This window comes from Lepidochelys kempii, chromosome 4, assembly GCF_965140285.1.
Source record: "Lepidochelys kempii isolate rLepKem1 chromosome 4, rLepKem1.hap1, whole genome shotgun sequence".
Classification (NCBI taxonomy): domain Eukaryota; kingdom Metazoa; phylum Chordata; order Testudines; family Cheloniidae; genus Lepidochelys; species Lepidochelys kempii.
Genome location: NC_136383.1, coordinates 97,408,803 through 97,422,265, shown reverse-complemented (window position 1 = coordinate 97,422,265; position 13,463 = coordinate 97,408,803). Strand labels below are relative to the sequence as shown.

At 44.5% G+C, this 13,463-nt stretch overlaps 1 protein-coding gene across 1 annotated transcript in view; it reads left to right on the top strand.

Annotated features, from left to right (window-relative positions):
* KLB (klotho beta) overlaps positions 1–13,463 on the top strand; it is a 46,982-nt gene that overhangs the window by 27,731 nt on the left and 5,788 nt on the right. The window contains 1 exon segment of the mRNA XM_073342264.2: positions 2,722–3,865. Within this exon segment, the coding sequence (XP_073198365.1) occupies positions 2,722–3,865 (1,144 nt within the window).

Sequence of the window (13,463 nt, the reverse complement as noted above, 5' to 3'; positions counted from 1 at the left end):
TGGATAGTCTCATAGATCTCTTAATTCCAAAATCAGGCCATTCCCACTCTACCTGTGTTGTCATCTTCAGATCCTCCAGTATGGATCTGGCAATGCTAGACCCCATTTCCCATGTATAAACTCATAAATTTTATTTATCATATTTGACAGTCCCACTCTTCTTTGTTTTATCGTATAATTCCAGATACACAACTGGAGAGACAACTGTTCAGCTATAGTTTGATTTCCCATGACTAAAGATTTTAATCTCTTCCAGATCTTCCTTTTCACTCAAGTCTTTTACCCACTTTTTGAGCCTGCTAGCATGTGGGAGTTTGTGATGTCCAGTTGTATCTTGTCTACTTAATTCCCAACAGTCTTTGTATATTTGTTTAGTACACTTATTTTCACTATTTCCATTAACCTTAGCCCAAAAGATTAAATCTAACAATTTCATCCTTAAATTTATAGGCATTTCTCTGGTGACTATCTGCATCACACACAACAGTGTCATAATATCTGCACCACATGTGATTTGCACAGCTTGCTGCCCCCTTCTGAGCTATCTGACTCCCTTTTAAGCTCCTCCTCCAGTTGGAGCAGCCTCTGGAGGGGCAAGGGGGCAGAGTCACCTGGGTTCAGAACTGCTTCTTAAGCCCTTCTGTCCTAGTGTTAGGGTAACCTGGTGTCTGGATTTTGACCGGAACGCCTGGTCGAAAAGGGACCCTGGCGGCTCCGCTGACCAGACCATTAAAGATGTGGTTGGCAGTGCTGCGGCGCTAAGGCAGGCTAGTCCCTACCAGCCCTCGGGCAAAGCGCTGCGCCCTGGAAGTGGCCAGCCGGTTCGGCTCCTAGGCAGAGAGGCCATGGGGCTCCGCGCAAGCTGCTCCTGCCCCGAACACTGGTTCCCACCCCGCACCTACTAGCACTGGACCTGCTGGCTGCTTCCAGGGCACATGGGACACGGAGTCAGGACAGGCAGGCAGCTTGCCAGCCTTAGACACCCTCCACTGACTGGGAGCCATGCGAGGTAAACCCGTGCCCCAACCGCCTGCCTCTGCCCCCCCAAACTTGGAGCTTCCTTGCACCCCAAACCCCTCATCCCTGGTCCCACCCCAGAGCCTGCACCCCCCTGCACCCTGAACCTCTCAGCCCAGCCCCACCCCGCAGCCCCCTCCCACACTCTGAATCCCTTGGCCCCACCCCCCAGCCTGGAGCCCTCTCATCCCAGTCCCAGCCCAGAGCCCTCACCCCCTTCCACACCCTAACCCCTTGCCTCAACCCACAGCCCCTCCCACATTCTGAATCCCTCAGCTCAAACCCCCAGCCTGGAGCCCCCTCCTGCACCTCAAACCCCTCATCCCCAGCCCCACCCCAGAGCCTGCACCCCAAGCCCCTGCCCCAGCCCAGTGAAAGTGAGTGAAGGTGGGGGAGAGCGAGTCACCGAGGGAGGGGGAATGTAGGGGGCTGGGCCTCCAGGAAGGAGCGGGGCTACGGTGTTCAGTTTGTCACAGTATGTATATAGTACCTTTCATCCAGGTATCTCAAAGCACTTCAAAAATATAAATTAAGCTTCATAACAACCTTAACAACCTTGTGAGGTAAGTATAACAATATCTGTTTTACAGATGTATAAACTAAGGACCACTTAAGTGACTTGCCCAAAAACCACAGAACAAGTCAGTGATAGAGCTAGGAATACAACCCAGAAGTCTTAGGATTCTCAGGCTTCATTGCAAGGGTAGAAAATGAATAAACCATAAGTTTAAAATATTGCAACAACACAAATGAAAAAATTAATCAGCGTCTTCTGCATATATGACACTTTCAGTATGAACTCTATTCAGAAATACATTATATTGTGTACACCAACCTAATAAGATAAGACTGTTTTCTTACAATATTTATTTCCACATTAAATGTGATAGATAGCTATATTTGACATGTGGCAGGTGTGCCGTAACATGGTTTTGTAATTACATAGTGAAAGATGACATGCTGGAAAACATTAGCCTAGAAAAATACATACAGCAGACAAAATAAATGTAATTTAACCCAGTCACTACCAGCCACAGGTAAATAAAGACTTCTGAGTAAATTCATATTTCGGGGATCGGTTTTACTTTTCAAAACTTTTAGAGGTTTTAGATTAAACCTTGTTAGTTCACCACATGGTACTGAAAATTCTATATATTAAACACACTGGTTTTCTTTTTAAAACCCAAAACTGTAAAAATAAATAAATAAAAAAGTCCAAAGCAATGTAGAACCTTGTTAAATAATAACAGTCAGAGAATGACCGGTGTACAAATGATAAATATCAACTACTCATTAAACTACATAGTTATTTATAATTGGAATTAGAACAGTGATTCTAGTCCTAGGTCTGCCACTGATAATTTTCAGCTTTTCCGTACTACTGATGCTCTGTGTGACCTTGGGCAAATTAATTATAGTCTTTATGCCTCCATTTACCCATTTGTAAAAATGGATGTAACTATTATACAGGAATGCTGTGAGGTTGAATTAACAAAAAAAAACCCCATCCTGCACTGTTGTGATGTGCCTGTAAACTCATAATATACAAAAACCAGGACTAAACAGCAATGAGGATCCTCACTTCTCTGCTTTGCAAATAAAACTAAAACTAATTCTGTCTTACATATAGAGATGCAAGTAACAAACAGATACTTGTTTAAGTAAACTAAATTTGCAAATGTTTGTTCCCATCCATTTTTACAGGCAGAATCTGTAGCTTCCTCTCCACAGTTCTGTGACCCTAACCTGTATCTCTGGAACATCACTGGAGACGGGCTTTTGCACCAAGTTAAAGGAGTGAAGCTGAAAACCCGACCAGCTCAGTGTACAGACTTTGTCAGTATTAAAAAACAACTTGACCTCCTGGAAAAAATGAAAGTAACACATTACAGATTTGCACTTGACTGGTCATTAATTTTACCAAATGGGGATTTGTCAGCCATCAACAGACAAGTTCTCAGATATTATAGATGTGTGATTAGTGAGCTACTGAAACTCAATATTAAATCTATGGTCACCTTATACTATCCAACTCACGCCTACTTAGGCTTGCCTGGTCCTTTGTTGCAGAGAGGAGGATGGCTAAATCAGTCTACTGTCCAGGCTTTTCAGAACTATGCGGCTTTGTGCTTTCAGGAACTTGGTGACTTGGTTAAACTGTGGATCACAATAAATGAGCCAAATAGATTAAGTGATGTCTATAATAGCAGCAGCAATGATACGTATCAGGCAGCACACAATTTACTGATAGCACATGCCAGGGCCTGGCAAATATATGACAAGCAATATAGATCCTTTCAGCATGGATTAGTGTCTTTGTCTCTTCATTCAGATTGGGCTGAGCCTGCCAATCCCTATTTTAATTCTCACTTAAAAGCTGTGGAAAGATTTCTTCAATTTGAAATAGCCTGGTTTGCAGATCCAATTTTTAAGACAGGGGACTATCCAGCAGCTATGAGGCAATACATTGTATCTAAAAACAAAAAAGGCCTCTCAAATTCCTTTTTGCCATATTTCACAGATGAAGAAAAGAAACTTGTTAAAGGTGCAGCTGATTTTTATGCACTGAATCATTTTACCACAAGATTTGTGATTCATGAACTTCAAAATGGGAGCTGGTATGAATTTGATCGGGATGTTCAGTTCCTGCAGGATATCACATGCCTGAGTTCTCCGTCTCGTTTGGCAGTGGTGCCCTGGGGGATGCGCAAAGTTCTAAAATGGATTAAAAAAACCTATGGTGATATAGATGTTTACATCACAGCAAATGGGATCGACGACCAGTCTTTGGCTAATGATGAACTTCGAAACTATTACTTAGGAAAATACACCCAAGAGGTTTTAAAAGGTGAGATGATAAATGCAGATATTTTAGAATAGGGGTTCTCAGCCATTTTCATGGTATGGACTATATTTTCAACACAGACATCTCTTTGTCCACCTCCCCTTCCATTCACAATCTACCTCTTCATTCGTTATCACAAGATGTCCCAGTACCAACTTGAGCAATGGCTTACACTGAAAAGTAATATTAGTAAAATAGTTAATTTATTTTGGCTGTCTTGAGAAGCATTTTAAACTTTTTGAAAAAAGTTAATTTTGCTGTCTATTTTTGCTCTTCAATATCAATAGGCGCCATATGTTCCCAGTACCCCTGAAAATCAGACCACTTATTTAGGTGGCTAAATATAGATTTAGGTGGCTGTTAGGCATCCACATTTTAAAACAACGAATTTAACATTTCTAGTGCTATATTAGTTTTCAAGGAATTTAGGAATAATGAGTATTTTTTTGGTTTGTTCATTAATATCCTATATGCATTCCAGACACTGAGTTACAATCTCTAAATAAAGGGGAAAATGTTCTTGTGCGAATAGCTCCCTGGAAAGATTTAGTTTTACAAGCAAGGCTATATCGTAGACATTTATATATACTACCTAAGAGAGCTGATACTGCTCAGAATGTTCCCATGCTTTAAGGAAGAACCAAAAACTTGCCATCTCCAATCCCATGTATTCATTTGGTATCCAACTATTTAATTCACATAAAAGATTAAATCTCTTTAGAAGATTGTACTTAATGTTGCTCAAATATAACTGCATGTTATAAGCCAGTTGTTTGCAGTGGTGTTGTAGCTATGTAAGGTAGGTGAAATAAATCTTTGAATGGGCCAACTTCTGTTGGTGGAAAGGACAAGATTTTGAGCTTCACAGAACTTTTTTTCAGGTCTGGGGAAGGTAACCATAGTGTCTAAGCAAAATACAAATTGAGACACTGTTAAGCATAGCAGATTCACACATGCTATAGGAGACCACTTAAAATTAAGTGGGCAGTTAAGAATTAGCAGGCAGGGTGTCTTACAGAGTGTTGTAATGAACCATAAAACCATGTTGAGGCCATGATTTTTAAGATTTAGTAGAGTTATGAATTTAAGTTCCCAGGCTCATCTTTAGAAGGTGTTATGCAGGTTTCCTTTGAGGCCGAGGACTGAGAGGTCAGATATGCCGTGATCACTTTGTGAAAAGTGTTTGCCTGTGGGTGATAGGGGGTTTTGTCTTTTATCATTTTTCAGTGTGAGTTCTTTTGAGAACATAGCAATAGTCTGGGTTCATCCACATAGTTATTGTCGGGGCATTTGATACACTGAATGAGGTATACCACATGTTGTGATAAGTCTGGGTAGGACCCAAGAATCTTGAAAGGTGTGTTGTGGGGGGTATTGACCATTGTAGCGGTGAAGATATGTCTACAAGTTTTGCATCTATTGTTCTGGCAGGGTCTTGTGCTGCTTTGAGTTTGTGTGTCCTCGTCTGTGGGGAGCTTGTTTCTGATGATGAGCTTGGTGAGGTAGTGGGGTTGCTTGAAGACCAGAAGAGAGAAGTTGGGAAAGATTTTTTCTTCGAGTGCTGGTCCCTATGTGTATTCCACAGGTGGGGAACACATAAGCGTTGTGCGCCCGAGTCTGGAAATTCTTCAAAGCAGTGTCTGCTGTCCCACACACATGCAGTAGCTCTCCTCGTGCTCTTGACTGAGGATATAAGAGGCAGTGATGGTCAACGCCTCTCCAGTTCCTTCTTACTTCCACATTGCATGAGTCAGAATTGTTTCTTCCTTCACTTCATTGTATAAACTGTAAAGAAAGGAAAAAAAACTTCTAAATAGTTATATTTCTTAGCTTAGTAGTTAAAGTTTACAGTATAGTATAGAGTATTTCTTTCTCTCTGGTTAGGGAACCCCTCCCCAACTCCAGAATCATGCCTAGAGTCCCATGATTCAAGAATTGCATCTCCCTCTCTATCAGTGATGAACATCAACAGTGCCTGTACTCTCTGGGTGAGGTGCAATTCTGCAAAGTGCAGTATCTTTCACTCCTTCCCACCCAGAACTTGAGAAGCCCAGGAGCTTTGCCTGTGAAAGCCCCTGGTGGAGAAGGCTATGAGTCCCCTCTCCAGTCTTGGCCAGGGACACACCCCAGTGCATCAACCTCAATTGACCAGCAGTGTCGCTCCAAGCCCGTGCCTTAGACTGGAAACTTCAACATCTAAGCCCAAAGACTCTTCTTCTAGGGTTCCCCATGAGAGTAGAGGGCACACTCATGGGGCAAGGACAACTCTCCTTCAAGGACTGTCCATAAGAAACACACTTCCTCTCCGAGCTTTTCCAAGTCAGGAGAGACATCGCATATGGAACCTAAGGAACTGGCTCTGATGAAGATCCCCAGATTGGAGGGCAAGGTGCATAAAGAGAAAGATCCTTCAGTTTCATCGATCACCTGAGCAAGCGTAAGGACAGACATTTCACTGGTTCCGTCTATGAATGCTCGTCCAGACCCATCATCAGTACCACCTCATTCATCTAAAGACCAGCTGGCTGCTGCAGATGCACCAGGTCCTTCAGACTTGACTGCTGGAACCCCTCACCCACCAGAGTATAGGAAACTTACATAACATTGGAGGATATTGTCCTCCATCGTCCGCAGTCTCCACGTCTTTCCGGCCTTGCCCTTGTGAGCGATGTTATTATTCTGGAAAAGGAGTCTACATAAATGTCCCAGGAGTTGTCCCATCTCCAACTGTCTGGCAGAAGTGCTGTGGTACCAATGGTACCACTATCGATGGAACAGTTCTCGGATTCAGATGAGTCAGAGGAGCTAGCCGCACCAGTATCTCCATGGAGACAGTCGAGCCCCAATGGATAGTCGAAGGATTGTGCTCGCCATTCCTCTGGGTATAACACTCTTTCTCCCCCCCACCCCCAATCCAGGACCGCTCATATTGATTCTCTTGGGGTCTATGGGTCCCACAACCAATCGATCCCTCTTTCTTGCCTGATTGGGATCCATTGAATCCTTATGGCAGGCATCTGGGCACTTCTCAAGAGTTATACAGCTCCTCTCCTTCTCGCCAACTGGTTCTGTTGGAGAGCTTGTATGAGGAGGAAGAGCTGGAACTGGATCTGCAGGTGCCGATGGTTCTGAAGGGTGTCTCTTCATCATCCACGGACAAAGCAGTCACTACTCCTTCTCTGCAAGATGACCACTGGCAGTACTAGGAGCTGTTACAAAGAATTTTCAGTGACCTACAGATCCCATTGGATAAGGTCCAGGACCCTCAAAACCCGGTACTGGACATGTTACAACTGCAGGGACCAAGTAAGGTAGCCCTTCTGGTCAATGAGGCCATACTAGAATGGGCCAGAATGGTATGGCACACTCCAGCATCCTGGGCCTCTACACTGAAAACAGCCGAGAGGCGATATTTTGTTCATGCTAAAGGAGCTGAATTTTCATTCTCCCATACTGCCTCCAACTTGTCGCTGGTACAGGGGGCTACAGAAAGAACTTAGCCGCATTATCAAACGGCGGCCATGGCAGATAAAGACTTTAAGAGACAGGACCTCTTGAGGAGAAAGGTCTCCTCCAGAGGCCTGCAATTTTGTGTTGCTAACTACCAAGCTTTGTTAGTGAAATACAATTTTAATAAAAAGAAAAGGAGTACTTGTGGCACCTTAGAGACTAACCAATTTATTTGAGCATGAGCTTTCGTGAGCTACAGCTCACTTCATCGGATGTGTACCGTGGAAACTGCAGCAGACTTTATATACACACAGAGAATATGAAACAATACCTTGTCTGTGTGTATATAAAGTCTGCTGCAGTTTCCACGGTACGCATCCGATGAAGTGAGCTGTAGCTCACGAAAGCTCATGCTCAAATAAATTGGTTAGTCTCTAAGGTGCCACAAGTACTCCTTTTCTTTTTACGAATACAGACTAACACGGCTGTTACTCTGAAACAATTTTAATAATTATTCCAGGCATGCAGACTTCAGACATAAGTTTCCCATGGAGGACAGGGCCAAATTTCAGTGTTTTTTTTTCAGATGAGGGGGAAATAGTGGCAAAAGTAGCCCTCCAGGCTGCACTGGATGCAGCAAACATAGCTTCCAGAAATTTGGCCAGGGTTTAGTCGTGAGGAGGGACTCTTGGCTATAATCATCAGGGTTTCTTAGGTAGGTCTAAAACACCATCCAGGACCTCCCCTTTGATGAGTCTAATCTCTAAAGAGAAAACAGACAAGACCTTACTCACTAAAGGACTCCAGATTGCCTCTGCATTCCTGGGGGATTTATACTTTATCCCCTACGAGGAAACACCAGAGGGAGTCCTATAGACCAAGGCCACCCCCACCTCATGCACCTTTATTGCCAGGTGCCCAGCTGAGCCTCCACACAAATGCCAGAGGATTTTGAGGCCTTGCTTCTCAGCCCCCTCTACTGCCACAGCCTCTACTCACTCCCAGCTACTGGCCAAGAACCATATTTGACATATTGGTCGAGACCACCACTGATGCTGCCCATCTTTTCCCCCTGTCACCCTTGGGGGCTGTCTCACACCCTTCGCCCACAACTGGAACAAGATCACTAGGAACAGTTGGGTTCTGGAGATTATCCATCAGGGAAACTCCATAGAGTTCCTCTCCTTCCTGCTTCATAAGCCCCCTTCCTAGTCCCCCTTCAGGGACCACCCTCACAAGATAATTCTTCCGGACACAGAATCCCTTTTACACCAAGGGGCAATAGAGCGCATCTCACCTCATTGCCACAGAAGGGGGTTCTACTCCCCACATTTCCTAATTCCCAAAAATGATGGAGGGTGGAGACCCATCTTGGACCTTTGGCAACGCAACATCTTTACGTGAACTCTGATATTCCAGATAATTATGTTGGCATTGAGTATCCCCTCTCTTCAGAAAGGGATGCAGTTCATGACTCTCGACATGAAGGATGCGTATTTGTATGTGGACATTCACCCACCACACATGAAGTTTCTGCATTTTACACTTGGCCAGGAACACTTCCAGTTTCAAGTCCTCTCCTTTGGCCTCATTCCAGCACCCAGAATATTTACAAAGGTTTTCTCTGTGGTAGCCGCCCAGATGAGATGCCAGGGCTATATGGTATTTCCATACCTGGACGATTGAGCCCTAGTAGGCCAACCTCATCAGGTGCTCAGGTTGGTGACAGGGTTTCTCTACAACTTTTGGCCACCCTAGGCATTTGCATAAACAAAGAAAAGTTCATTTTATTGTCCAGTTACCCACAAGGTCAGTAAACTTTATTGGGGTGATGTTGGACTCAGTTTCTGTGAGAGCATTCCTCCCTGCAGACAGGTTTCATACAATGAGCAACCTGATTTCATGTATTACCCACAGTCCGCAGACTGCAGTGCACAGGTGTCTTTCACTGTTAGGCCACATGATGCCGTTTACCAGACTCCAGCTGCGGTGTCTTCAAGCTTGGCTCCATTCAATCTACTGACTGAAGAAGGACCATATCAACTCCGAGGTTCCCACCAGAATTATCACCTCCCTCGCTTGGTGACTGAACCCTGAAAATCCACTGTCAGTGTTCCCTTCAACCCTTCCACGTCCAGGGCCAGCATTGTAACAGACACCTCCTTTCTGGGGTGGGATGCCCACATGACAACCACACTGCTCAGGATTCCTGAACCCCACACGAAGCTAGGCTACATATAAACATATGGAACTGAGGGCAGCCTGCTTTGCGTGCAAGGCCTTTCTTGCTCATATGCTCACTCCATGTATAAATAACAGCCAATATCACTATGGTGGTCTATATAAACAAACAGGGAGGAGTGGGATCTTGTCCCCTCTGCCTGGAAGCCATCAGACTTTGGAACTGGTTAATCAGGAACCACATCACAATACAAGCAGCGTACCTTCTCAGTATCCCAGAGAAAACCTTTGTAAATACTCTGGATGTTGAAATGAGCCCAAAGGAGAGGACTTGAAACTGGAAGTGTTCCTGGTCAAGTGTAAAATGCAGAAACTTCATGTGTGATGGGTGAATGTCCACATACAAATACACATCCTTCATGTCGAGAGTCATGAACTGCATCCTTTCTGAAGGGAGGGGATAATCAATGCCAACATAATACAACTCCCTTGCTGACAAACAAAGCAGAAGCTTCTCTCCAGACCATGAGTGGGAGGTTCACAACACAGTCCTAAGTGAGAGATTTACAAAGTGGGGTAGTCCACTATGAGACCCCTTTGTGTCCCAAATGAACAGAAAGCTCCCCTTGTATTGTTTCAAAGGAGCCATGGGTTGCGATTCCCAGGACTGCGACCTTCTGCTGTCTTGGACAAACAGCCTCAGATATGCCTTGCTTCCCATTCCCCTGCTTCCACTGGTCGTAGGGAAGATACATCATGACAGAGCCAATATCCTTCTCCTAGCATCCTATTGGACCAGAAAGTTCTGGTTCACAGAACTTCTAACAATGTCTGCCCACCCACCAATCATGATCTTCCCATTCCCAGATCTCCTAACCCAGGAAGGAGGGGAAATCAAGCATCCCAATCTAGTCTCACTGTACCTCACGTCCTGGTGTTTGGATGGGTGTTGGAAACAGAATGCTCATGCTCAGCGCTCGTTCAGGTGATCCTTAATCAAAGTAGAAAAGATTCTACTAGAATCTGCTATCTGGCCAAATGGAGATGCTTTTTGGCCTGGCACAACTCCATCAACATTCTCCAGTTACCTTAAGCATCCCAGTTGTCCTAGACTATCTCCTGTCCCTGAAGACTTCATGTCTCGCTATTAGTTTGCTGTGAGTACACCTAACAGCAATTAGTGCTTTCCACCCTCCGTTGGAAGGACATTCTGTCTTGACGCACGCAGCTACAGTACGATTTATGAAAGGTCTGATCAGTATCTTCCCACCAGTGCTTAAACCTACACCTCAATGGGACATTGACCTCATCCTGTCAATACTCACAGGTCTGCCTTTCAAACCAATGGTGACATGTGCCATCACCCACCTGTCCGTCGTTTGGCCAGGAAGCTCAGAGCCATCATGGCAGAACCTCCTTATACAGTGTCACAAAGACAAGGTTTCTCTTTGGCTACACACCAAATTTCTCCCCAAGATTGTTTCTCAGTTCCACATCAATCAAATGATACACTTACCTATATTTTTCCTGAAAGCCCCATGCTTCCTCTGAAAATGAGTCTTCACTCTCTTGATGTCCGGTGTGCCCTGGCGTTCTACCTGAAAAGAATCAAACCCGTTAGGAAATCACCAAGACTTTTTGTCATAGCAGAAACATTGCATGGGCAAGTCATATCCTCCCAGAGGATTTGTAAGTGGGTTTCAGATGCATCTTGGAATGCTACAAAATAGCAAAAAAATCCTCCTCCTGTGGGTGTCATAGCTCACTCCATGTGAGCACAAGTTGCCTCCATGGCATCCCTATCTGACATCCCTCTGCAGGGCAGCCACCTGGAGTTCTATCCGTATGTTAACGACACACTATGCTCTAGTTTGTGCCTCAGCTGTGGATGCAGTAGTGGGATCGGCATCTTTGCTACCAGCTTCCTCGCACTTGCCTCCAGTCTGAACACTGCAATCACCCACATGTGGAATACGCATAGTGACCAGCACTCAAAGAAGTAGTGGAGGTTACTTATTGTAACTGGAGGTTCTTTAAGATGTGTGGTCCCTATCACTATTCCACTACCCATCCCCCTTCAGATCCTGTTAGATGGGCAGTAAGAAGAGGAACTGGAGAGGTGTCGACCTTCAATGCCTCTTATATCCTCAGTCAGGAGTACAAGGAGAGCTACTGCATGTGTATGGACCAACAGACACTGCTTTGAAGAATTACCAGACTCAGGCACGTGGTGCACATGCATACCATATGTGTGAAATACAGATAGGGAACACACATCTCGAAGAACCTCCAGTTACAGTAAGCAACCTACACTTTCAGGATGTGGTCCCCACAAAACATGGGTTGTAATTGTTTGATGACACCCCATATTGGTTCCAGTGTGGGGTGGTAGGTGACAACTAGGAGTGTGGAGTCAGTGGTTTGTATTTTTCCCCCCAGCATTGAAGCAGGCTCTTCTAGATTATTTGGGTGGCTTGTTCCATGAGGCAATATGCTTCATTTCTGAAGTTTCAGAGTAACAGCCGTGTTAGTCTGTATTCGCAAAAAGAAAAGGAGTACTTGTGGCACCTTAGAGACTAACCAATTTATTTGAGCATAAGCTTTTGAGAGCTACAGCTCACTTCATCGGATGTATACTGTGGAAAATATAGAAGATCTTTTTATACACACAAAGCATGAAAAAATGGGTGTTTACCACTACAAAAGGTTTTCTCTCCCCCCACCCCACTCTCCTGCTGGTAATACCTTATCTAAAGTGATCACTCTCCTTACAATGTGTATGATAATCAAGTTGGGCCATTTCCGGCACAAATCCAGGGTTTAACAAGAACGTCTGAGAGGGGTAGGAAAAAACAAGGGGAAATGGGTTACCTTGCATAATGACTTAGCCACTCCCAGTCTCTATTCAAGCCTAAGTTAATTGTGTCCAATTTGCAAATGAATTCCAATTCAACAGTGTCTCGCTGGAGTCTGGTTTTGAAGTTTTTTTGTTGTAATATCGCAACTTTCATGTCTGTAATCGCGTGACTAGAGAGATTGAAGTGTTCTCCGACTGGTTTATGAATGTTATAATTCTTGACATCGGATTTGTGTCCATTTATTCTTTTACGTAGAGACTGTCCAGTTTGACCAATGTACATGGCAGAGGGGCATTGCTGGCACATGATGGTATATATCACATTGATAGATGCGCAGGTGAACAAGCCTCTGATAGTGTGGCTGATGTTATTAGGCCCTGTGATTGTGTCCCCTGAATAGATATGTGGGCACAGTTGGCAAGATGTCATCAATATAGTGCAAGTAGAGTAGGGGCGTTAGGGGATGAGAGCTGAGGAAGCGCTGTTCTAAGTCAGCCATAAAAATGTTGGCATACTGTGGGGCCATGCGGGTACCCATAGCAGTGCCGCTGATTTGAAGGTATACATTGTCCCCAAATGTAAAATAACAAAGAAAATAACAGAACACATCTAGCCATCACCTTCAGCCCCCAACTAAAACCCCTCCAACGCATTATTAAGGATCTACAACCTATCCTGAAGGATGACCCAACACTCTCACAAATCTTGGGAGACAGGCCAGTCCTTGCCTACAGACAGCCCCCCAACCTGAAGCAAATACTCACCAGCAACCACATACCACACAACAGAACCACTAACCCAGGAACCTATCCTTGCAACAAAGCCCGTTGCCAACTATGCCCACATATCTATGATTCTTTTTCCTACCCCCCCCCCCAGACGTTCTTGTTAAACCCTGGATTTGTGCTGGAAATGGCCCACCTTGATTATCATACACATCGTAAGGAGCGTGATCACTTTAGATAAGGTATTACCAGCAGGAGAGTGGGGTGGGGGGAGAGAAAACCTTTTGTAGTGGTAAACACCCATTTTTTCATGCTTTGTGTGTATAAAAAGATCTTCTATACTTTCCAAAGTATGCATCCGATGAAGTGAGCTGTAGCTCACGAAAG